This window comes from Drosophila innubila, chromosome X (genome assembly GCF_004354385.1).
Source record: "Drosophila innubila isolate TH190305 chromosome X, UK_Dinn_1.0, whole genome shotgun sequence".
Classification (NCBI taxonomy): Eukaryota; Metazoa; Arthropoda; class Insecta; order Diptera; family Drosophilidae; genus Drosophila; species Drosophila innubila.
The window spans coordinates 30,549,926-30,575,868 of NC_047626.1; the positions used below are offsets into that span (position 1 = coordinate 30,549,926).

The window sequence follows — 25,943 nt, forward strand, 5'->3', positions numbered from 1 at the left end:
TGTCGATGCGCCATCTCTGGATGATCTCCATAAAAATTTATTTTTAGCACAGATATTGATTTTATATTGTATCATCTATTAATAATAATGATCGAAAATAAAAAAGTAAATTTCCTAGTGCATATATTTCACATAAGAGTCTATTTGAGACTGTACCTTATATATTTGTATGTACCTTTATCATATACATGTTCATAGGAGTCTACAATGGGAGCTAGGTCGCGGATAACCAACAAGTATAACATTTCACTAAAAATATATTTTTCCGTTTCTTAAGTAAGTAAGAGTATATCAGCTTGTGACTGCGATTGCGTGTCGTGGCAACATTTAAAACAAGCTATGAAAGTTTGCTAAATAATTTTCCCGACTTGGAGGGGCAATGAAAACGTTGGGCCATAGGTCGAAAATGTCACAACTTATAAGTAATAAGATGTCTTAAAGCAGCGGTGGGCACGAAACTTGCAATCGGGAGCACTACAACAACATCTACAACAAACACAACTTCTGAAGTCATAAATTAAAGCAAAATGTGCACTTGTATAGCTCTATGCGTCGTGAATCAAATGCTCTGCTGTTTGACGAGTGCTACAAACTGTAGAAATATGACCAAAGATTCTAGTATGAAGAGAAACATCTGTAAAAGGGAAATGCTTGATTAAAGATAGACAGATGGAGACACAGTCATGCCCTACCCCAGCCAGTGTCTTTAAATTCAGATGGTAGATTCCACAGACATCGAAGTGCACAGGATTTTGCATAATCTGCAGAGCGAATTCATTGGTTTGATCACGAGAGGCTCTCAAATCGATTCCATATATTGTCCTGTTCTCTTTGCAAGAGCCTCTTAGTAGTGTCTGTAGCTGCTCCGACTGTAAGCAGCTATGTTGGTAATAAAGACTTGATAACGCTAAAAATAGGGGCTTACGTGCTTAGCACAGTTGTGGCAAGCGGCACAGAGTATCCAGATCTTCATCGTTGTGGGTAGTAGAACGTAAAAGCCTTGCCAAATCAGCAGCCAGCTGAGATTCGTATCTGTAATTTCCCACAGTACGATATACGCATAGCATACCATGATGAAGTCACCGATGCAGAGCATATTCATTAACAGCACTGAGAGTCCATAGAGGTCAGAAATCTTTCGAGTTAATCGCACAATATGTGCGTAGGTTGCACGCAGTTCCAGGTTGCAGCGACGTCCATTGGATAACTGCGCTTGAAGCGTCAACAGTTGAGCGTCCAGTCGCATAACGAGGAGAGCAACCTGTAGACAGCGCGCCCGAACCGCTTGGGTGCTGTACAAGTAGCGCATGTTGGCAATCGTCTGTTTAGCCTGGATTGAGTTCACCACTCCCATCAATAGGGTGCTACCTGTGATTATGCAATCGACGGCCAAATGAATGCGCATATTGGTTAGAGATATTCCAACGCCAATCGGAGGTAGTTGGGACAACAGTGTTCTCTCTTGATTGCGCCACAGAAGCGCCTGCACCACCATGACCATGTGTGTCAGCAAATAGGCAACGTTCATCGCGTCCAAGATCTTGACGAAGGCAAGGTACTGTTGCCGTCGCAGCTGAAAGTCGTTCATCTGCCAGCCACTATTAAAGTACTTCCACATTTGCAGAAGCATATCACCGAGCATGAGTGCCAGGAAGGCACTGAGTAACCCCTGGGATGCTCGCTTCTGTGCACTGCAACTAATCGCAAGTACCCGAAAGTAAACCGTTAGAAAGCGTAGCGTTCGCCTTGACATGATCAACTTTACTAGCCAGAGCGTTTGTTTCCATTTTCTGCCAGGTGTCTACAATACATACATAAGTATATTGATGTAAGTAGTTGGAATATCAGCACAATTTATCTTATTGGCTGGGATAGTAAAACTAGATTTAATCAATTAAAATTAATTGGCAAACCATAAGAACAAAACAAGTGCGCTCGACAGTAGGATACTCTGTGCCCAGGTACTCTGTACTGATGTTGATTTTCGACCAATCGTTCCTAAAGCAGCTATATATATGGATGGCTATGATATATGGATCCGATTGGTGAGAATGTACAAAACAAAAATGCGTATTCTAACAGTTTGGTAAATATATCTTAAAAAACAAAGAACTTTTTCATACTACGACTTAATTATCGATTGAGCGTTTCTATTGCAGCTATATGATACAGTGGACCGATTTCAACCAAATTTGGTCAGGATGTATAATACCAGCCCATATGCATATTCTATCAGTTTGGTTAAGATATCTCAAAAAACAAAAAGTTGTTTCATACTAAAACTTCATTTTCGACGCATCGTTCCCATGGCAGCTATATGATATACAGGTCCGATCCACAAAAAAAAACAACATAACTTGATCTGCGTACGGTATCCAGGAACCTACATACCAAGTTTGAAGTCTCTAGCTCTTATGGTCTCTGAAATCGACGAGTTCAAACAGACGGACAGACAGACGGACAAGAATATATATACTTTTGGGGTCTGTTACATACATTCTTCAAACGCATTAAACATTTTTTTGCCCATTTTCAATGGGCTCATGGTATTATAACTATTGCTAGCGTCTTATTGCAATCGATAACTAATCGACTTTGAGGTACTACTTATAAAATGGCTGGCAATCCACGAACTGCAAAACTGTTAAAAGTTAAATAAGATTAATATGGATAAATATTCTTGCGGTATTTAAAATAAATATTTGGTGCCATAATACAGGCCTGTTCCGGTTTTCACTTCCTATTTAATCGGATTTAAAAAAATTTAATTTTTTAAGTTGCATTTGAGCTAAAGTTTTAAAAATTATATTTTATCACTTATTGGACCAAAATTCACCAACTCAAAATGAATTCAATACGCAAAATATTTTTATATAGATATAAGAACAGGCTAAAGATTTTCATTCCGACATATCTTGCCGAAAGTGAAAACCGGAACAGGCCTAATATATGAGTTTGTGTTCTTATTGTCCACTTTTCAGTTTACTATATTTTTTCTTAGCAAAAATCAAACCAAACAAGGGGGCTCCGCTCCCTGCTCGCTTCGCTCGCGGTGAGGTGCGGCTGCCGTCGAGCACGCTCGACAGTAGGATACCTTGAGCCCATGCACTCTTTAATAAAAGTTGATTGTTGTCCATTTTTAATGGGCTCAGGGTATAAAAATTACACACGCGAAACTATGAACTGGGTTTATCACTGCAGACTACGTTATTAATGCCCCACTGAGCTAATATATCACTCGGTATTATATTAAACTTATTTAAAATTAATTAGAAATTGATAAATTGGTAAATCGCAAGTCGTAATCGTTATCGCTTGCAATCGATGTAGCGTGTGTCAAGAGTAGCCACAAACTACAACTTTGCTCAGCCTGCAATCTGGCAGCACCCATTTTCCTCTCTCACTCTCTCCCTCTTACGCAACAAATTCAAGCCTGCCAAAGGCTGCTGCAGTGCGCGCGAAATTTGAAATAAAAGGCAATGTCTAATTTTATGAGATTCTTAAAGCGGAAAATGCTAAGTTATTTTTTTTACAACGATAATAAGCAGATACTTATTATATATATGTGTAAGAAATCGAAAATATAAGTAATTAAAATTGTTTTGCAGCTTTCATTGCTCGGCAAATATGCAAAAGTAGTGCTGCAAAATGATCGCTTTTTCTCTCATGCAATTTCATGCATAGCTATCAGCTTCTATATTGAAAATTATCTCATTATCAATTATCTCATTCGTCAGTTTCACTTGTGTCCGCGTACTTTTCATTTCCTGTAATCTGAATCCAGTACTCATAGGGGAGATCATAATTATGGCAACATTTGCCATGTCTGTGTAGACCATATCTGTTAAAATATTTGAAGTTTAAGTGGTCAATTTGTATTTCTATTATATTTATTGATTTTTAAGCCTTACCTTAAATACAAAATTGCATTCAATGCTTTTATGCTCAAGACGTTGCGTCGTTTGCTCTTCACAACATTCATCTGAGTGAATATACGCTTAACTTCAGCATTCGACCATGGCAGCGAAAGAATTTTTAGGGCAAATTCCGCTAGGCCACTGAGTGGGTTGTTGTTACCGGTGCTTTGTAGCTGAGGACTTCCGCCTAAAATTTTATGGTGTCCTGTAATTTTATCAATTTGCATATTTATATCGTCAATATTTTGACATTCAAAATATTCTAAAACACTCTTAGAAGTTCGTAGCATATTTTGAGCTGGAAATAAACTGACGTGAGCCATTGTCAATATTATCCGGCAATCTGGAAAAAAAAATATGTATATATATGTACCAGGAACAAAATCACCATATTACCTATCGCGGAGTTGGATTATTAGCTCTTTTAAAAACTCCATGCAAGTTTTTCTAATTTCAATCTCGTGCGATTGAAATTGAGCCTCTTTAATTTTGTTTCAAATGCATAGCCAAAATACAAGTCTGGCACTGCTGCAGTTTCCAAATCATCTTTTAAAATGTTGATTTCATAATCAGGTGGTATTATTTTCGATTTATGTGAATTTATGGCAACCATTACATCCGAAATTAATTGGGTGGGGTTTCTATTCGCACTTTGAAAATTTTTATTGAGGCTTTGCATGTCCTTTAATATGGGCCCCAAAAACACCAAATAAAGATAATTAATCTCATCTTTATATAGCCCGTTCAGAATATGTGCCTTGTGACACTTTTCCGAAGTAGCTGCTAGTTCGAAATGGAGCTTCAACTCTGTCCACTGATCCACGATACGTGAAACTGCATATTAGAAAGTGTTAGAAAATAAACATATAACTTTTACACACCACAATAACAATCAGCTCTACCATATCTATAAATCGTTAATGCATTAGTATTAGACAGTTACAATCTGGATTATTTTTGTTAATACATCTGTTTGTATGTTTACCTGCTCCTCATTTATACATTCATACATTTTTCTATAATGTAGTTTTTTTTTTTTTAAATTTACATTGCCTTTATTATTGAATCTTCTCCAAGGGAGACTTACAATAAGTTTATCAAATCTTATATTTAAAGCTTAACAAACAGTCATGTTGACTTAATATAAGAGTTCGACTGCAAGCCCGAGTTAACCGCAGAGCAAGAGGATTTGGGTGCAAGGATAGTTTAATGTTGTAGTTTGCCTTTTGTCGTGCTATCTCATCTTTGACGTATAAAACGTTTAAATTTCTATGAATTTTCTCGTTACGAGGTGCCCCAGTGATAGTCCTCAAGATTTTTGATTGCGCTCGCTGGATGAATGCAATATTGCTACTACACGCGTTTCCCCATAGCTACGAGCACTGGTTTATGGTGGAATTGTAAAGTAGGACCTTGTAGTCAAAGCTAAGAGGAGATCGGGGCTCAAAAGCCAAGAGTTGCGTATAAGACAGTGCTAACGGAGGACATGTTTGTATGTTGAGAGTAAACGTGATGTGTTTACACTTTTGTTTATTTATTTTAATAAGCCAGTCGGCTAGCCATTTCTTTACTACCGCCAAATGTTCAGCTAGACGTGCTGTTGCTTGATTGGGGCATCTGGAGCGACTAAAAATTGCGGTGTCGTCGGCAAACGTAGATGCTGTTAGCCGCTCGTTTATGGGGATGTCCGCTGTGTACATTACGTAAAGTGTTGGTCCCTGCACTGCAGTATTTCCGATGTTCGTATGCTGTACGTATTTCTGATGTTATTCGGTTAACTTGCTCGATAGGTCCATGCTTTTCCCGGAAGCCAAATTGATGTGCTGGGATTGTGTTTTGTGCTCTCAGATGAGAAATTATGCGCGTCGATCGGAGCACTTAGGGTATGATGAGCCCTTCACAAAGGATGCTTGGTACTGGTTGGTGATAAGTGCTCTATGTAGCGGCGTTGGGCATCTGCTTCTCTTTGCTTTAGAGCTTTGCTGTGTCTGCGTGAAGCATCTTTAGAGCGTTTGTTTTGTAGATGGCGACCGGTGAGACTGCCATGAACGTCGCTTTTCCAGAACAAGTTGTTCTATTTGAAGATTAGTTTTGCGTTGATTTGTCTGCACATGTGCGTGTTGTGGAGTAGAGATTTTAGCTGCTGCAACAAGTAGAGATTCTAGTAAATCAGCAGAGCAGTCAATGTCCTCTTCGCCCACTGCGGGGCAATATCGAGGTGAGAGCTAACGTATTTCTTGTACTTGAGCCACATGGTTCTGTGTGTTGTAAGTCTATTTGAATATTCCACATATTCCGGGGATTGTAGTAGATTTAATAACACGGGGAAGTGGTCGGACGAAAGATCCGAAAGTGCTACGGCACTTATCAGATTGCGTGGGATTTTTTTTGTCACAGCAAAATCTTTTAAGTGTGGTTGCTTGTTAGGGTCTGCTGGCCAGTATGTAGGACTACCCGGGGAAACATAGTTGAGTTTGTTGCTTGGTTTTATGATTGCGTTGTACAACTGCCTTCCTTTTGTGGTCACAAGGCGAAAGTCCCAGTGCGGGTGTTTCGTATTGTAGTCTCCTGCTGCTATAAATCGCTGTCCCAGTGAATTGTAGAATTGCATGATTTGATCTTCAGAGATTGTAAAGCGGGGAGGACAGTATACAGCGGCAGTAGTAAGATTGCTGATGTCCGATTGTACAATTGTAGATGTGGCTTGTAGATAGTTTGGCGCAAACCTTTTGTGGGATTCATGTTTGATGCGGTTTTTTATTATAATGTCTATATATAATGTAGTTTTCGACGAGAACTTTTGGAGAACCATGAGTAATTCTCATGCACAAGAAATTTTAGGCTGTCTGGTAACACCTTTGTGCAAGACTTTGTAACGGCTAGCTGAATTGAGTGGCATACACATTTGATGAGTTTCAAAGAGGGAACTGACTTTTTCAACTCCGTGTAAACACGCTTTTTTCAGCCAGCAATTTTTTGACGCCATTAGCTATGGAAAAAACTTCTCCAGCTTCGATTTGTTCGAGGCCTAAAAATGTCGACATTATATCCCCTTTAGTCTTACTAAATTAGCTAATAGCTACTCCTAAAGATTAAAGAACATTAACAATAGCAGGCTTATGTACATATACACGCTTATTTTATCTATACTTAGACAGAATTTTTGTCATCCCAATTTCAGTGGACTCGTCCAACAGAAGAGGCGTTTCCGAGATCGGTGCGTAAGTCGTCTAGGAAATGTACTGCAAGTACATTTTTTATAATGTGGGTGCACTTGGTTCTGCCTAATTTAATGTTAGCAGCAGCTTTGCAAGCAGAAAACTGCTCCACACACAACTTTGACAAGTGATCACATGTCGCAATCGCAGTGTGTTTGGCAATGTGAAGGCAAAGTGCCGCTTCCTGTTCCTCCGTTTTTGTTGATTTTCGCACGAAAGGCAATTTTTTTGTTTTTTTTTGTGCTTGAATGCGCCCACTGCAGCCACATATTTTTTTGAAGTGGCATGGTGGCGGATATCAAAAAGTTTTTCTCCTATTGAGGATTTGCAGTACGCACAATACGCCCTTATTGGATCCGTGCAATCCTTGCGAATCTAGTGCTTAAATTCAACATCCTGCAGCCAGGCATCGCGAAAATTTTGTTTGTAAATTTTTGGCATTTTAAACACTCAAATTCCAAAGCCAGCAAAATTCAAAAGTCAGTAAGAGAGTGAGTGAGCGAACAAGTTCATTAAATCGAGGAACTGAATTAAATTCAAGCTCCGATATCTTTGTGACCATTATTTATTGTAATATGTGCAATCAATTGCAAAAATTGTCAAAAATAGGCAAACATGTTAAAGAAAATTAAAAAATAACTAGTTTTGTAATAAAGTTGCTAAAATTGCTAACGAAAAATTAAAAGTTGCTAGATTTGTGGCTAATAGCATTTAAAAAAAAGAGTTGCAAATTTTTTTAAAAGTTGCCAGATCTAGCAACTTAATTGCTAAACTTGCAGCACTGGATTGGGTCAGTAATTATGAGGGAGTTGTTCTTTGTCAGTACGATGAGCAGTATCCTACCCGCTGTTTGTCCGGGACTGCTTATTACGAGGTAGACTCGCTATTCGCAGCTAACATCCCCGAAGGGTGGCCGTTCCCTATCCGCAACCCGCGACCCGCCTGGTGGCCTCAGCTAATCCCCCTCCGAACCATCCCACAAGCTCTTTGGAACACGTACGACTTTATTTACATTTCACAAAATCTATACATTTGTTGTAAATTTTTATTGATCACATTTTTGGAAAAGTGCAGTTTTGTTACCTAGTATACTTTTTTATTTGACAAATATTAATAGGAAATCGATTTCTTATAAATATTGCAGTGCTAACGGTGCTCAGTATCACCATCAAGTATAACGAATACGCGACGGATAAAGGAGGTAACTTCAGCATACCCTGCGTAGCACAGGGCAATATTATGTGGGTAAAGGAACACGGCAGCAATAGCACCATTATTCAGGTAAGTAATTCATTGTAAGCCAAATTTAGCCTTGCTGTTTATCGCGTTTGTAAAAAATTTGCCTATTTGGTCTATTCTTGATTAGTATCAACATGTATGAAATAAAAATAATAATTTCATCATGTCACGACGCATGTGTTCGGCTGAAGCTAGAAAGTCAAACGCGCAGTTTGATTTGTCACGTTGCCTTCGTGTTTTTTCGTGTTGAATTATGAGTTTGGACACCACTGATGTAGAGTAATGAATTCAGCTCAAATCGTATATACGAATTCAATTTAAAACAAGGGGGCTCCGCCCTCTGCTCGCTTTGCTCGCCTACCCCCGGCTCGCTTCGCTCGCGGTGAGCTCCGGCTATAGTCGAGCACGCTCCCCGAGCCCAGGGACTCTTTTATTAAATTTGATTTTCGACCAATTGTTCCTATGGCAGCTTTGATTTGAACCAAATCTGGTCAGAATGTACAAAACCAACATTAATGCATGTTCTATCAGTTTGGTTAGGTTCTACCAATCGGTCCTATGACAGCTATATGATATAGTTAACCGATTTTATTTCGTGTAAGCTAAAAAACCTTACATCACCTGTAAAATGTTACCTAAGTACTTTAGAAAAAAATAAAAGTACGCCTAAAAGCCATCAAACACACCTTTCCAATGATATATAGAAGATATCTGTAGCTTCTATGGTTTGGAAACTGTTGAGGTTTCAATTTAAGCGGGATTTAGCGTTTTCCGCTAAACCAGCGGTTTTTCAAAAAGTCGTAGAACAAGCGTTTCTAGATTTTCGAAAAGGAATAAATCCCCATCATTACATTTAAGCTTCTTTAGCGCTTTAATACAAACAGACAAACAAAGAAACTAACTTTTCATTTCATTTTGAAAAGTCCACTAAAATTTACCCCACGCAGATCAAGTTTGTTTCAAATTTAAGCCAAGCCCCTTTACGCCCACGCAAATACCACCACACCCACAGTTTTTAATATAATACGTTTTTTAACTAACGTTAATTATTAGTATTATCTTTTATCCCACCGAATCGCATCAAGATCGGACAAGTAGAACTGCAGTTATGGCGAGTTAATGTTTTCAAAGTAAAACAAGGATTTTCTTTAAAGTACTTTTATACAGGAGTGCCGCAGAACACGAAAATAAACCGAAAATCTCCCAAGTCCCCATACTTTTTTGGGAGATTTTCGGTTGGTTTCGGTTTCTGTGGCACCCATGATATATTGAAATAAGTAACGAGTATCCTATGGTCGGGATCTCGACTATAGCCATCGGAGTGCGCTCGCAAATTAAAAATAAAAAAAAATGTTTTTGAGATGGTAAAGCGACATTTACTGATATTATTGCAACAACTCTTGTTAAATAAGTAATACCATGCTTTGATAATTCGACTTGTTACCAAAAATTTTCTAAAAGCCAACAAAGGCTTTGCAGCTTTCAGTAAAGCTAGAATTCCCGTCACCCGCTAGATCACATATTTTCCCGCATTGGCATTCGGAAACGTCATAAATATAAAATACAAATACAAATAGAGGGCGATTTATCATGAATTTAGCCATCAAAATTAATTTTAAATCCTAACTAGTTTATTTTGAAAACTAGTGGGCCGGTGCTACAGTCGGGCATACTCGACTGTCGGAGACCCCGTACTCACTATGGCAAAAACTAATAATGGAAAAAGTTGAAAAATATTTAGTTAACTTAAATGCACATTCTATCATATTGGTTACAAGGTCTCATAATAGTAAATTTACTCTGAGGCCGGTAAGCAAAAAGCCTTAGCTAACGGCGAAAGTCGTTTACACTGATGAAAAGGACGATATTTTGAAGTCTAACTGTCAAATTGTAAATTGCTCATTACTAAATTTATTATAAATTGTACATTAAGTTTTGTATTTAAATGTATATAACGGATCCATTATGTATACCCGACGACTAGTTGAATGCATAGTTGAATTAATGAGGAATTGGCGGTTTACAAGGAATATTTTAAATATGAACTGGCCTTTTTTTGTGGTGGTAAATCGATTTTTAATCAATTTTTAGCCAGGGCTGCCAACTTTTGTCAAAAAAATCGTCGTTAATGACGCCGTTAATGATACGGGCTCGCCTAAAAGCCTTTATATCACTGCGGACGGCAGTTCGCGTTAGTGACGAAAGCAGCACGAAGGGTGCGAAAGGCGACTAACTATATATACAGCTAAGTTGGAAAATTTGCGCCGACTGTCCGATCAGATCGAGTTATATACCGATCGACAGGTTTAGTTCTAACTTACAAAATGGCGTACTAAAACTTTTTCTAACCAACCTGGGTCATGAGATACGGGGGTGTAAGTGGGAGGGGAAAAATTTTGATAATTGCAGCTTATGGGGCCGTTGGGGCTTTTTGGTAAAATTTATTATTTTTAAAAAATTCTACTTAAAAATACGCGTCGATTGATACCTTAATCACCCAAATCCGATAACTGGTTCAAAAGATAAATAAATTTGAAAATTTTAGTGGACTTCTCAAAATGAAGTGAAAAGTCAGTTTGTTTGTCTGTTTGTCTGTTTGTCTGTTTGTCTGTTTGCATCAAAGCGCTAAAGAAGCTTAAATGTAATGATGGGGATTGATTCCTTTTCAAAAATCTAGAAATGTTTGTTTTACGACTTTTTCAATTTCCCGCTAGTTTAGCGGGAAAACGCTAAATCCCGCCAAAATTGAAACCTCAACAGTTTCCAAACCATAGAAGCTACAGATATGTTCTATATATCATTAGAAAGGTGTGTTTGATGGCTTTTACGCGTACCTTTAAACTTTTTTTCTAAAGTACTCAGGTAACATTTTACAGGTGAAATAAAGTTTTTTAGCTTACATTTTGGCGATTTCTGACAAAACGGCTCTAACGATTTTTGTTAAATTTTAATATGTTGTAATACGTACAATTTCGGGTTTTTTGGTATATGAAACATAAATTTTGGTTGAGGGGTTCGGAAGATATTACCTGTTAAGTGAATAAATACATTTTTCCATCGGTCGAAAATCACGTTTTAGTACGAAAAATTTTTTGGTTTTATGAGATATCTCAACCAAAATGATACAATATGCATTTAACTTGGTTTTATATATTCTGACCAAAGTTGGTTCAAATCGAACCACTATATCATATAGCTGTCATAGGACCGATCGGGTCAAAATTAGGTTTTAGTATGAAAAACTTTTTTGTTTAATGAGAAATCTTAACCAAACTAATACAATATGCATTTAACTTGGTTTTATATATCCTGACCAAAGTTGGTTCAAATCGGACCACTATATCATATAGCTGTCATAGGACCGATCGGTCCAATATTAAGTCTTAGTATGAAAAACTTTTTTGTTTTACTAGATATCGTAACCAAACTAATAGAATATGCATTTATTTAAGACTTATATATCCTGAACAAAGTTGGTTCTAATCGGAACCACTATATCATATAGCTGTCATAGGACCGATCGGGTGAAATCCAAGTCTTAGTATGAAAAACTTTTTTTTTCATAGTAAGTACGAGGTCTCCGACAGTATAGTATGCTCGGCTGTAGCAACGCGAGCAAAGCGAGCAGGGGGCGGGGCCCCCTAGTTTTTCTTTATAATTAAAGAAAAAAAATTTTTTAAATATGAAATACGTTCAACAACTAAATTTTTATATTTTACTATTTGCCTGCATTAATGATAAAGTTACAATGTCAAAAGCAAAAGCAATTGCAAAATTTCTGATATCCACAAAAAAACCTCTAAACGAGGTAAAGTCTAGTGACGAAAGCAATTTCTAGACCCAAAATTTCTGATATCAATTTTGTGACGAACAAAATTCAGTTTAATCTAAAATTTTAAATAAAATATAAATTAATATAAAAAACGAAAATTGGCATTCGGCACTGCGCAAAAGTTATTTTATGTACAAAGAAGATCACCCTTTTACTCACAGTGCACAATGCCAATTTTCGTTTTTATTTAAAATTTTTTAAACTGAATTTTGTTCGTCACAAAATTGGATATCAGAAATTTTGGGTCTAGAAATTGCTTTCGTCACTAGACTTTTACCTCGTTTAGAGGTTTTTTTTGTGTTTTAACATAACTGTCCAATTTTTGTATGGTAAAGGCCTACTTAAGGGCTCTATACCGGCTTTTTTTGTTACGGCGTCATACCGATCTCAGTGTAAAAAGACTATAAAACATAAAAGATTTTCATACTAAGACTTGATTAAAGCCAAGTTTTATTTATATTCTATAAGTTTGGCTACGATATCTCATATATGATATAGTGGACCGATTTGAACCAACTTCGGTAAGGATGTATAGGACTAACTTAAATGCATATTCTATAAGTTTGGTTACGATATCTCATAAAACTAAAAAGTTTTTCATACTAAGACTTGATTTTCACCCGGTCGGTCCTATGACAGCTATATGATATAGTGGTCCGATTTGAACCAACTTTGGACAGGATATACAAAACTAAGTCATATACTTATTGTATCAGTTTGCTTCAGACATCTTATAAAACAAAAAAGTTTTTCATACTAAAACTTGATTTTCGACCGATTGTTCCTATGGGCGCCATATGATATAGTGGTCCGATTCAAAAAAGAAACAAACTTGACCTGCCTGCAATATAGAGGAATCTACACTAGCTTTTAAATTGTTCTTAAAATTTGGATATGAAATTTTTTTTTTCGATTTGTGGGCGATAAAGGGGGCGCGGCCGATTTTTGAAACAAACTTGATCTGCTTGCAATATAGAGAAACCTACATACCTAGTTTGGTGTCTCTATCTCTCATAGTCTCTGAGATCTTGGCGCTCATACAGACGGAAAGACAGACGGTCAGACGGACAGAAGGACATTGCTATATCGTTTCGGCTATTGATGCTGATCAAGAATATATATACTTAATAGGGTCTGCAACGCCTCCTTCTGCCTGTTACGCATATTTTCGTTAAAACAAACCCAAGAGACCCCTGTACTTTTTTTAAGTATGGGGTCTAAAAATCTTTCAAGTTTTCATACAAAATAACTTTTTTTATTTTTTATGTAGTTAGGTACTACATACAGTTAGAGCGTCAAATAACTGATGACTAAATTAGTGAACTATCTTATTTTGTTTGTTTTTGTTACTTTTGACAGACACAACAGAAAATTTTACATATTAGGATTACATAAGCATGGCTAGTATTTAAATGCTTTATTATGAAAAATAATATAACAATAAACATGAAATTATCAAACTGCATTATGTTTTGTATATAATTTTTTAAATTGGAATATTTTTCTCGATTTTGTTTTAATAGACGGGCCGTGTGCTGGTGCTGCGTAATGTGAGTTCACTGGATAGCGGCATTTACGTTTGTTTTGCAACTGTGCCAGCAACAACAAGAAAAACAACACCAATTACTACACCTATGCCCATCACAACGATGACGAAGGGAGCAACAATCCCAGCGACAGCAGCAACTACCTCATCGCAGCGGCAGCAACCGATAGAAGTGGATGAGCAGGAGCATGAACAGAAGCTACAAGAGGATTTGAATCGGGAGCAGGAGCACGAGGAAAAGCAAAAAGAGGAATCGTATCAGGCTTTTCAACGTATCAGGTTAAATGTGCGCACCACTCCCGGGCCGGTGACACAGCTCTATTTCAAGGCCTCTACCATTCTGGGCTTTCTCATTTGGCGTTTTAATAAGACCCTATCAGGTGGATATCCCGTGCGCAGTTTCACAGCCGAATATCGCAATGTTTCGTATCGCGTTCAGTCATCTAATGCCAGCTACGAACATGAGTGGACTCGCATGGATCCTATTAATATAGCGCCCAATGTGGTGAGTATTAGGCGAAGTTTCCTCCATTCAAGTCAATGTGTGTATAACATAAATTGGGCAATTCACAACAATCAATTCTGATTTATAATCACTTCCGAGGGACAGCGCCAAATGGAGGTCTATCGCCTGGCACCGAACACCACTTATGAGTTTCGAATATGGGCCAACAATGAGCTGGGCAGCGGGGAGGTAGTCACCACCAATGTGACAACATTGCCAGAGACCAAGGAGGAGGGTAAGCAGACAACTAAGAAAACAATGTATCTATCATATTGCAACTAGCTTCTTACAAGTGACTAGCGTACGAAATTTGGGTAAAATGACTACTATAAAATTCTAAATAATAGTTATAGCTATAGGTACTAATACTAAATAATCATTTGATAGTTTCCTTGATGTCGTTCATCTATCGTACATATGTATGTACATCTATGTAGTAGCTGCTCTTTTTTGGTGTCAACTGTACGCAACGCAGGGTTGTATTGTAACACATTTGTGTTCGAAGTACGAGGATGAACCCTGCGTCGCTTGTATTTAGCTATTTATTTATGTATGATACAGTATTAGAATTTATTTCTCACTATAGTATATATTTTATTACAGCTAGATATATATTTTTTTTTTTAATTACATTTTTGTTTTAACTTTTTTTTTTTTTAATGTATACCGTTATTTAAGTATGTCATTGTATTTGGTAACTTTGTTGTCATCTCTCTTTTTCTTGTCTATCTCAAAACGCTCGACGACTGTGCAGATCTCATACGCCTTATAAAACCCGACTTAGATAATTTCGACCCACGCATTTGGATAGTCGCCGTCAGTATAGTGCTGGGAACACTTGTGATATTAGCCATTGGACTCTGTATAGTGCTTTCTATGGAGTGCTATCAATCAACGCAAATGGGTACAGCCAATAATTCGCCAACGGCAATAACAATCACACAATCCAAATCATAATTAGCAGACAGACATAGTTAATATTGTAATGTACATTTATGATTTGGAAAACGCTATCATTATGTTATTATTGTTGCAATTATCTTAGCCCTGAAATGAAAGCAAACCAAACGAAAGATACAAACTGTTATTGAAATTGCAACTGTAAATGCTGATGCTAATGCAACTGTAATATAACTGATGCTTGCTAGTGCTATCAATGCCAGTGTTGTAAATGTTCAAGATTAACCACAAAAATTGAATGCTTTTTAAGAGACTTTTTCGATTCCTGCCCGCTCGATTATTTGCCCGCTGTTTGATTTGAATATCATATGGACATTTCCACATAATATTGCCACGTTAGCGATCATGGAAGTGACTATATTTTAGTTTTAGTTTCTTCTGATTCTATTGAGTTTGAATGAATATGGACATTTTCACAGTGACATAAAAAAAGCGAACAGTCACATTTTAAAAAAGTTTTTTTATATCTAAGTATGAAATAAAATAAAAAATAATCATTATTGACAAACATTTTTACTTAAAAATTATTATATTATTTGCGACTTTTCTTTTGTATAAATTAAATTTAATAATTATTTTTCGTTAAAAAAATAAAAATAAAAATGATTGTTGTTTTACATTTTTATTTTTAAATAGAAGTCTTTAAAGACTATAATTTTTGAGGAAAAAATAAAAATCTTTTAAAACTTTTATTTTTGAATAATAAATTTAATAGTCTTCAAAATCTTATTTAAAAGGAATAACATAAAAGTCAGATTTAACCATTTTAAAGTCCTAAAGGACAATTATTTTGGAGCAATAACGTCTTTAAAGACTTTTTTTTTTTGAAAATTTTGAATATAAGTCCTTGCATATATCCTCGCTAATATTTAAGATAGAAATTTAAAACCAACCGAAAATCTACCAAAAATGTAGGGAGATTTTGGAGATTTTCGTTTGGTTTTGATTTCTGTGGCACCCCTGAATTCGAGATTTCGATCAATTGTAGGTTTTTGGCCCCGGTGGACCTTTCTGTGGAAATGCCCATTTATATAAAATGATATACACAAAGCTTTTCAAAATGTTGTTGTTATCGTTGTTGTTATTGTTTTTATATTTAATTTAATTTGCGTGTTTCACATTCGATTTGCATTAATTACAAATGTGGCAGCATTAAACAATACAAAGTATTCGTCCGTTTTATGCTTATTTACAAACCAATTTTACATCACATTGAGCCCTAATTCCTTGAATTAATATATAAATGACTCTGTACATAGAAGCATTTGCATAAATAATTGAATAATAATTGCTTAGAGAGGGTTTATCATCAGTTACATGCATATGCAGGAATATAAATAACTATAAAAGATCACTAAATGCATAGCACACACGTCATACGTAAAAAATTAAGTTAATGCATATTTTCGTTTTGCATTCATAATACTACTACATAAATTATGTATGTGTATTAAGTAAATAACAAGCTTAGCCGAATATTGGTTTAACAATTAAATCTACGAGATCGTTCAAAAAGTCCCCGGACTGACAATGAAAAAAAACATTTTATTTTTTTTAAACAATATATTTATTCAATATAGTCTCCGTCTAGCTAAACACACTCAGTCCCACGGTCTTTAAACATTTGGATGTCTTTTTTGCGTTTCTTCTTGATTTTGTCATTCACACGATCAAGCAAATTTTTTGTTGTTGCATTTTTCCTCTTTTTAAGATAGTCGATGTGTATTTTAAATGGTGTTTTTTTTTAGAGGTTGGTTTTTTGAGAGATAAAGCTGACATTTTTGTATTAAATCTGGCAACTCTAATGTCATTTATGTTCAGTTTGATTTGCCATTTTATCATGAACAGGTTGACAAAAGAACAACGCTTGCAAATTGTGCAAATTTATTTCGAAAATAATGGTTCAGTTCGCGAAGTTTACCGCAAGCTCCGTCCATTTTATGGTCGACATAATCGTCCATCAGAGCAATTAATTCGGTTAACCATGGATCGTTTTCGCACTACGTTTACTCTATGTGATAATACGCATCCGCAGAGACGTCGAACAGTGCGCACCGAAGAAACAATTGCCGCTGTACAGCAAAGTGTTGAAGATGAATAAATCGATTCGCCACCGTGCACAGCAATTGGAGCTTTGTCCATCAACTTTATGGAAGATTTTGCTCAAAGATCTTGGCTTACGACCTTACAAGATCCACCTTGTTAAAGAATCAAGGCCACGAGACGATGCAATGCGTTGTGATTTTGGTGTATGGGCCGAAAATGAGATTGATCTCGATGCTGATTTTCATCGCAAAATTTTGTTCAGTGATGAGGCTCATTTTTGGTTGAATGGCTACGTCAACAAGCTAAATTTCCGAATTTGGAGTGAAGATAATCCACATGAGACCCTTGAGACACCATTACATCCACAAAAACTGACTGTTTGGTGTGCTCTACGGGCTGGTGGAGTCATTGGGCCGTTCGTCGCGTTATTGCCGACATATGGCCCCAAATGTTCGAAAAACTGCTTGAAAATTGGACCTCTAGGCTTGGCTATATTCGAGTCAGCCGCGGCGGCCACATGCCGGAAATTTGGTGATGGATCCAAGTCTCATCCATGGTGATATATCGAAACAAAAATTCGCTTCGATTGCGGTTATACATTTCCAAACGGCAACTCGTTTTTCCTTTTGTTCAATATCTAGAAAATGCGGCAACCATTTTCCATTGAGCTCTTTCATATGCAAATGGTCATATGCCATCATACAGTCTCAGCAATTTCACGCACTTTGACTCTTCGATCAGTCAACACGATTTGACGGACTTGTCTGATGATCTCTGGGATAATCACCTCTTTTGGTCTTCCCAAACGTTTCGAGTCTTCGGTGCTTGTACGACCGCGCTTAAAGTTGGAATACCAATCGCAAATGGTTGATTTACCTGGAGCAGAGACCCCGTAATGCTTATCAAGCCATGTCTTCGCTTTCACGGTATTTTTTCCCATCAAAAAACAGTGTTTAATCAAAACACGAAATTCAGCTTTTCCCATTTTTCAAAAAAATTAAAAAGTTGCACCACAATAAAAATTCTATCAAATTTTGACAGCAGAATTAGTCTGTTAAAAAAAATGTATTTCAAAATTTTAATGGCGTACCCTATGTGTCCGTCAGGGGACTTTTTGAACGATCTAGTATACACAGTGCAGGATTGATACGGGCTTAGCCAACCAATAAAATGTTAAAGATTTTATGTTAAATAATTTACCATGATTTTAAGATGCAGAGCCTTATATGGTTATTTACAAATATATAAAGTAAATACATATATTCTTGATCACGTTTGTCTGTCCGTCTGTACGAGCTCATCGCACTTAAAGATTATAAAGCTCTCAGCTTTGTATATATACAGGAACCATCCTGTATATCATACTGAAGTCTGGATTGTTTTCGATATTGGGTACCACGCCCCTGCAGATCAAGTTTGTTTGCAATTTTTGGGCTCGGACCCACAATTTAATAAAATTGTATGCACTTTACACTATATGAGCTAAAGCGAACATATTTGGCACACCGACCTCTCATAGTGCTTATACTCTTTTCAATGGTGAACTTATCTTTTTATTGTCATCCGGGAATCGAACCGAAATAAATATCGGTTCCGGTAAGTCCCGAAACACCTATTGCAGTTTTCTCCTTTCGGTTTCGGTATCAGTACCGATACCGGTACACAAACACCATTATTTTAAAAAATATAATATATTTACAGATATGTACATACGTATGTGTGTATTTGATCAAGATAAACGTAACTTAAATTATAGTAGAAGTTTTTTAATACTAAGCAATATTATATATAGTACATACAGAAAACAACCAATAATTTTTGGATGAATGTATCAACTCGTATTTGGTACAACGCTTTAGTTTTCGGCTCTTGAACTTGATTTTTTTCGGTTTTGGCTCAGTTGACGGTACTTAATATGAAACGGTTAATTTCGTTTATTTTTAACCAAAGTTCTTCATGTGAGTCTAGTTTCATCATGGTTAGACACTTATAACCTTTTAAAGAAAAAAAAATAGGCAAATCTGATGGTTAACAGCCGCTTAAATGAACTTCCAAGTATGTATTTGTATAGGTGCTACTCATAAAATTACTTTGTATAAAGTTTATAAATAATGATATTTTAATAGAAATAATCATAGATAATTCTTTATTTATTAATCACTAGTGGAAACAGCTTAACGGTCATGGAAATCATTAGATACTACTGTGATAGCTAGCACACTAAGCTTTTACACAAATTTTTAATTATTACTCTAGGTAACAGCCAAATTGTATTTGTTAAAAAGTTATTTTTGAATATAAAGCAAAGTAAGTAGAATGATATACATACAGAAAACAACAAATACTTTTTGGAAAATTGTAGCAAAAGCGTACCGGTACAAACATTTCGATTTTCGGTATTGTACGTATTTCGGTTACGATTCCGGTTCCAGTTCTTAAAAGGAAACGGTTAGTTTCGGTTAACGGTTCTGGTATCGGTCCCGGTATTATTCCCTGTTTATATCTTCTTTCTCACCTATCTAACATATTTACATAATTGATATTTCCATTGTAGTATACCTTGCATATTTCAAGAAACCAAACATTTTTTCAATCCAGATGCAGAGTTTTTCCATCTGAGGCTACATGAGAAAAAGTGCTATAGGTTTGATAACAGATACAAAAAAAATGTATTCAATAGCAAATATATTATAATAGCTTTAAAATGTGTAAAGAACGAAAAGAAAAATATAATTAAACATATACATATGTACATTTATATATGGTCTCGGACCAAAATTCATGTTGATACACCTTTATGATCTTGGTCGTTATTGATTCTACTTTCAAAGCCGGACACCAAAAAAAAAAATGAAGACCTCGGTTCAACTGGATTAGACACAAATTTTTTGCAATTAACGTCCGTAAAGGTTAACTACTTAGTTGGTAAAAGGTGAACAACAGGCTCCCTTTCCCCAGGTTTCCCAAACATGTACTGAACGTGTACATTTTAAACCGGAATGTCTAAATGTGTCACTTGCCCCCATTGTAATTATGGGTCTAAAATTGTTTTTTTAATAAATACATAGGTAATTTTCAAAATATTAAATAATTAAATATTGCAACAGTTTTTTGAATACAATTATTTTTGATTCATAGAAAGAAACTTTACAAGATAATACAATTATCTTCCAAAAAAAAACCTCTTCACGAGGTAAAAGTGTGTCGAAACTGGACGCCCCAAAAATTTATAATATCCAATTTTGTGACGAACGATATTCAATTTAATATATAAATTATATATATATAATATATAAATTATATATATATAATATATAAAAAGGTAATTATAAATAAAAGCAGTCGTGCACATTGCGCAAAAAGTCAACCTTCTTTTTACCAAAAAATATGCTTTCGTCACTAGCGCGAGCTATCGTCCGCAGTGATATTAATTATATGATATTTTAAAAGCTCTAGAGCAGCTCTACGTTCTATCAAACAAATCACATAGAGTTCTGGACTCTACCACAGAGAATTTGACAGTGCCAATGAGCAAATTTACCAATAGTTTGCCTATTAAATGTGTAATTAACATTGAATAATATTTATTTAGTATTATAATAATGAGTTTTATTTACATGTAGCTATGTATTTTGATTGGCTAATTCAGATAGTTATTTTAGCCGGCAGTTAACTAAACTGCAATGACAACTAATTTTAAAGAATGCCAATTTCGCTACATTAACCTTTTAACTTTTTTATTACCCTTTATGTAGTAAAAGTAAAAGGGTATAGTGTGTTCGTTAAAATGTATGTAACAGGGAGAAGGAGGCATCTCCGACACTATAAAGTGTATATATTTTTTATTAGCAACAACAGCCGAGTCGATATAGCCATGTCCGTCTGTCTGTTTGTCCGTCCGTGTAAGCGCCTAGATCTCAGAGACCATAAGAGATGAAGCAACCAAATTTGTGAAACAGATTTCTATAGACCCCACGCAGGTTAAGTTTGTTTTAAATTTTTGCCATGTCGCCTTCCGCCCTCGCAAATCACGAAAGACCGCCACGCCTACATTTTTTCAGATAACACTTTTTTGTGGCAACTATCGTTATCTACTATTATTATCTATTATCCTCCTTAATCGCAGAAAGATCGGAAATAAGAACGGCAGGGCCAGCACACTAGCTTTTTAGTGGCATTCATTGCCAATAACTTTAGCTCAAGACTAGTCAAATCAGCCTTAGATTTTATTTTTTCAAAATTTTCAATCCGGAAACGTTATTTTTTCGTGTTTTCGAGACGCCATTTTGAAATTTCAAAAGTGCCCATCGGCTATCGGAAGAAAGATCAAGAACGAAAGTTTTAAGACGAATATCGTTAAAAATCCATCCACGGGAATTTTGACCAGAGGCTTTCTTCGTTTGACAAAGAACGTCCCATATACTCATACATAATTTACAAAGATAAAATGAGTATAGTATAATCATTATACTATGGCATCAGCAAGCAAGCGAATAATTACCGACGCAGTTATTTTGCATTTATGTCTTGAGAAAGATGAAGAGCAAAAAATTAAAATGCAAACTCAATAACTTATTTGTTACTTTTCAACAATTCACAAATAGAAACTGCAGGAATTTAATTTTAAATTTTTTATTATTGAAGGTTGCCAAATATCGTCGATGTGCCATCAATCAATAGCTTGTGATAGTGATCGGTTTCAGCTATTAATCCCAAGTATATGTATTTATACATATATATATAAATAATTAAAACTGTTTTTTTTTATTAAAATTTTTTATGATTTTTAATAAAGTTGAAATGTTTGTTATCAACGCGCCAATTATGACTTTAACCGTTGACATAAACCGTTCACACAATGTTAACACTCACAATGTCGAAAATTTGCAGTCAACCCAACAGTTGACCAGAAATTTTGTTGTTTAACGATCGGCTCAAAAATTTCATACAAACAGACGGACAGTTGGATGGACGGACATAGCTATATCGACTTAGCTCTTTATCCTGATTAAGAATGTATATTTTTGTAACTTCTGTTTATATTAGTTAGATTAGCTTAGATTATTCATGTTGTACTTAGCTTATCTAGCATACTTACTATTAGTGACGTTGATTGTCAACGATTGGCGACCAAACCAGTCGAATCGGACTTGAATTTTTTTTAAATTCGATTCCTTCAGTTATTTTTTGGCCATATTGGGCCGTCATTCGTGTACGTGTACATACTAAATTTTACAAGCGCCGAAAGGGGAATCAATAACGTTAAATTCAATACCAGCAATAATCGGCTTAACGAAGAACGTCCCATATATATTTATACTTATTAAATGATGATATACCTATGTGTGTTATGTATGAAATAGTCGAGAATATAAGCTTGTGATAAGAGCGATTCTATGATTTATGCTTTTCTGTTTGGTTGATGTCGTTCTTGTTGATGTTGAAATGCCAAAATGTTTAAATATACGCTTATTGATGTTGTACTCTGAATGTAATGTAAATTTTATAAGTAGTGATATAATATATTTATGTGCTTTTCTTATGACACGTTAATTAAATATTTTAATCTAATATTAAAAGATAAATACATACAACTATCGGCATATAACCGTCTTTTTTTTTTGTTATGTGCTTTTTGCTAAATATATGTACGCACACACACCCACACACATTGACAAAAACATAAGTATAGTATATACACACATATTGTATGTGACTTTATTAGAAAAACATTTGACGTGTAAGTTCCGTATACGCAGTATTGGTCCTTGTCAATTTGCTAAAGGTTGATTTTACATGACCGCTTTTTCACTGACACTGAAGTTTAAACTAACGGATTCCAAACCAAAAAAACTCATTGTGTCGGTGAATAAACGGTCGTTTGACGTCAGCCTTAGAGAATTTTAGGGCAGGAGAAGTCTGGTACTGAAGGGTAAGAGCACACACACACATACCATAAAATAAATAAATAGTGTAATAAAATTAATTTCTAATACCTAATTCACTTTCTTTTCGTTCTACTTTTTCTCTCTACTTTTTTTTTGGCATTCTCTTCCCATTTCATTAACTCTCTACTTACTTTCACTTTATTATTCAATGTTACTGTATGCGGCCCATAGAACTGCAAGATGGTTGGGACAGCATTGAGCTTATACCGAATATAATACTTAATCCCGGTTTCAGCGAATCCGATGGAGCTAAGAGCGTGCCGCCTTTCACGCGTACAGTTATCTTTGGCCACAACGGACAAGAGTACGATGAGGATGAGGATTATGAGGAGGAACAGGAGCCGACTATGGAAAAATTCAAGCGAAAAGTCTCGGTATTTTTTACAGGTCCCACCATTAAACGTATTTGAAAGTACAAAGTGCAATTTTATGATTATGCATATACAGATCTATTTATGTGTTTGATTGTGTTGCGGTCGAGGCCATATACATATGCATATATTTGTAATATACTATGTACAGCTTATTGTTGTTGCTATAGGAAAATTATTTCCGTTCGGTTTCAGTTGCCATGACACAGGAGATAAGATATAAATTTAATAAAGACGCTATTTAAGCTCGCTTCATAACGCATCAAGAAAAATCATTGAAAGCGATTAATCATGAGTACTCCTACATATTGAATAAGTTTTGTAAACTGTTAAACGTTCTAATAAAAAGTGAGCTTCAAGAAGAACTGAAACCTAATAAATATGGAAATTATAGGGATTGCAAACTGATCCTTACCGTATACATACACTGCGCATCATCAGGTTAGCGCCCCCCCTTACACTCACACTCAAAGCTAAATATTATCTGAACCATTTGTGCTATAGCCCTAAAATTGTTATCCATTTGACTCCTAACAATTCTTCTTAAAATAAAACGAAAATGGCTTCTGTAAGACTTCAGATATTTTTTTAATAATTAATTTACGAAAATGGTACAAAATTAATGTAAAGAAAAATTGGTCATCAAGATAGCGCCACCTGCGATAATTTCCATTTATTTAAATTTTTGAGCAGCAATGATGCGTTTAACCACTGGTATGTTATATTTTAATAGTTTTTAAGTAAAATTAGTAATGCGTGGTCCTGCCTTTGTTTGCAATTACTTCAAAAATTCGATTGGGAATTGAATTGTAAAGTTGTTTAATGTAATTTAATGATATCGTGGACCAAGCGTGTTTGATGCCTTCGATTAACTCGGTTTTATTACTATATTGTTTTCCGGACTCGTACACTTTTCTGGCCAACCATCCCCAGACGTCCTCGATAATATTGAGGTCGGGGGAGTATGGTGGCCAATCGAGGAGATCAACTTTTTGGTCATGTATCCATGATTTCACAGATCGGGCAGTGTGGATTGGAGCATTATCATGTTGGAAATGCCACTGTAGATTATGGAACACATTTTGGAAATGCGGAAAAGCCGTTTTTAGAACGCTGTTATAGTTCTGCGCGTTCATGCGCGATGTTAAAAACTGCAGCTCGCAGGTGCCAAAGTACGATATGGCTCCCCACACCATTACTCCACCCACCCGGCTGTGCAAGCGGTCCAAGTAATGCTCCTCTTTGCGTAGGTCATGAAAATAATAGTTATATCCATCGGGACCTTCCAAATTGAATTTCTTTTCATCAGAAAAGACAACGTGTTGCCACTGGGTAGACCAAGTCATGTGAGCGCGAGCAAAATTTAGGCGCATTTCTTTTCGAAGCATATTAAGTGGTGGTTTTTTTTTTAATTTTAGTCGTTGTAGGTGTGCTGCTTTCTTAATAACTCGTTGCACCGTTGATAAGCTTGCCTTAACACCCGTTTTTTCCTTGATCTTCGAAGAAGAGTCGTGCGAATTTGAAGCTTGTCTCAGTATTGCTCTCCTGTCTGCTTGGGAAACCACTTGATTGTTGCCGCCTTTGAAGTTTTTTCCATAGTTTTCCTTATTTTTAAGAAAATTGGCAATAGTTTTTCTGTGTCTTCCTGTTTTTTCAGCAATTTTATGAAAGGATAGCCCAGAATCATAGTATGCTTCAATTTTTGATTTTTCTTCCAAAGATAAAACAGTTCCTCTTCCCATGTTGTGCGTTTATTTGTGGATAATTACTTGCTTGAAACTCACAAAAAATTTGGTAACTGTGATTGCCGAAACATTCGAGATAATTAACATTGAATTTGCAGGCGCTAACCTGATGACGCAAAATAAATGCAAGCTTTTTCGTAGAAAATAAAACAAAATAGAATATAAAATATAACGGTTGTTCCAAAGAGCTTTTTTTTCTTGTAAAAGCGACCACATATAATTATTGCGAAAACAAAATAAAAACTACGAAGTTGAGTGCAATAGGAATGAAGAAAAATGCAAAAACAAATGAGTGGAAGGGGGGGCGCTAACCTGATGACGCGCAGTGTATGTGACTACCACGCTTTTCATCAATATACCATAGCATGCCTCTCGCAAAGCAAGCTCTCTATTCGTGTTTACAAATGCTAAACTAAAGTCAACTAAGAATTAACTTGAATTTGAATTTTAAAAGATTTGTTTAAAGAAATGTTCAACACTGTGTGCTCATTTTATTGGTCAGCTTGCAGACAAACATTGCTAATAACCATGTGTGTTTTTCATAATAAAATGACAAAAATATATTGCTGTGATACAAAATTCGATTGACGTACATTCTAAAGATTTTTAAATATTG

General features: G+C 35.8%; 2 protein-coding genes across 2 annotated transcripts; one reads left to right on the forward strand and one right to left on the reverse strand.

Moving 5' to 3' along the window:
• Positions 1-559: 559 nt before the first annotated feature.
• Positions 560-1,642, reverse strand: LOC117793992 (putative gustatory receptor 9a). Its single transcript, XM_034634455.1, has 3 exons — positions 926-1,642; positions 693-869; positions 560-634 (listed from the first exon to the last, which is right to left on the reverse strand). The coding sequence occupies exons 1-3, from the start codon at positions 1,640-1,642 to the stop codon at positions 560-562; spliced, it is 969 nt and encodes a 322-aa protein (XP_034490346.1).
• Positions 1,641-23,955, forward strand: LOC117793993. The gene is made up of 6 exons (XM_034634456.1): positions 1,641-1,707; positions 8,280-8,416; positions 13,730-14,257; positions 14,363-14,492; positions 15,012-15,161; positions 23,383-23,955. Exons 1-6 carry the CDS (start codon positions 1,641-1,643, stop codon positions 23,619-23,621), a joined length of 1,251 nt encoding a protein of 416 aa, XP_034490347.1. The 3' UTR covers positions 23,622-23,955.
• The last annotated feature ends 1,988 nt before the right edge of the window (positions 23,956-25,943 follow it).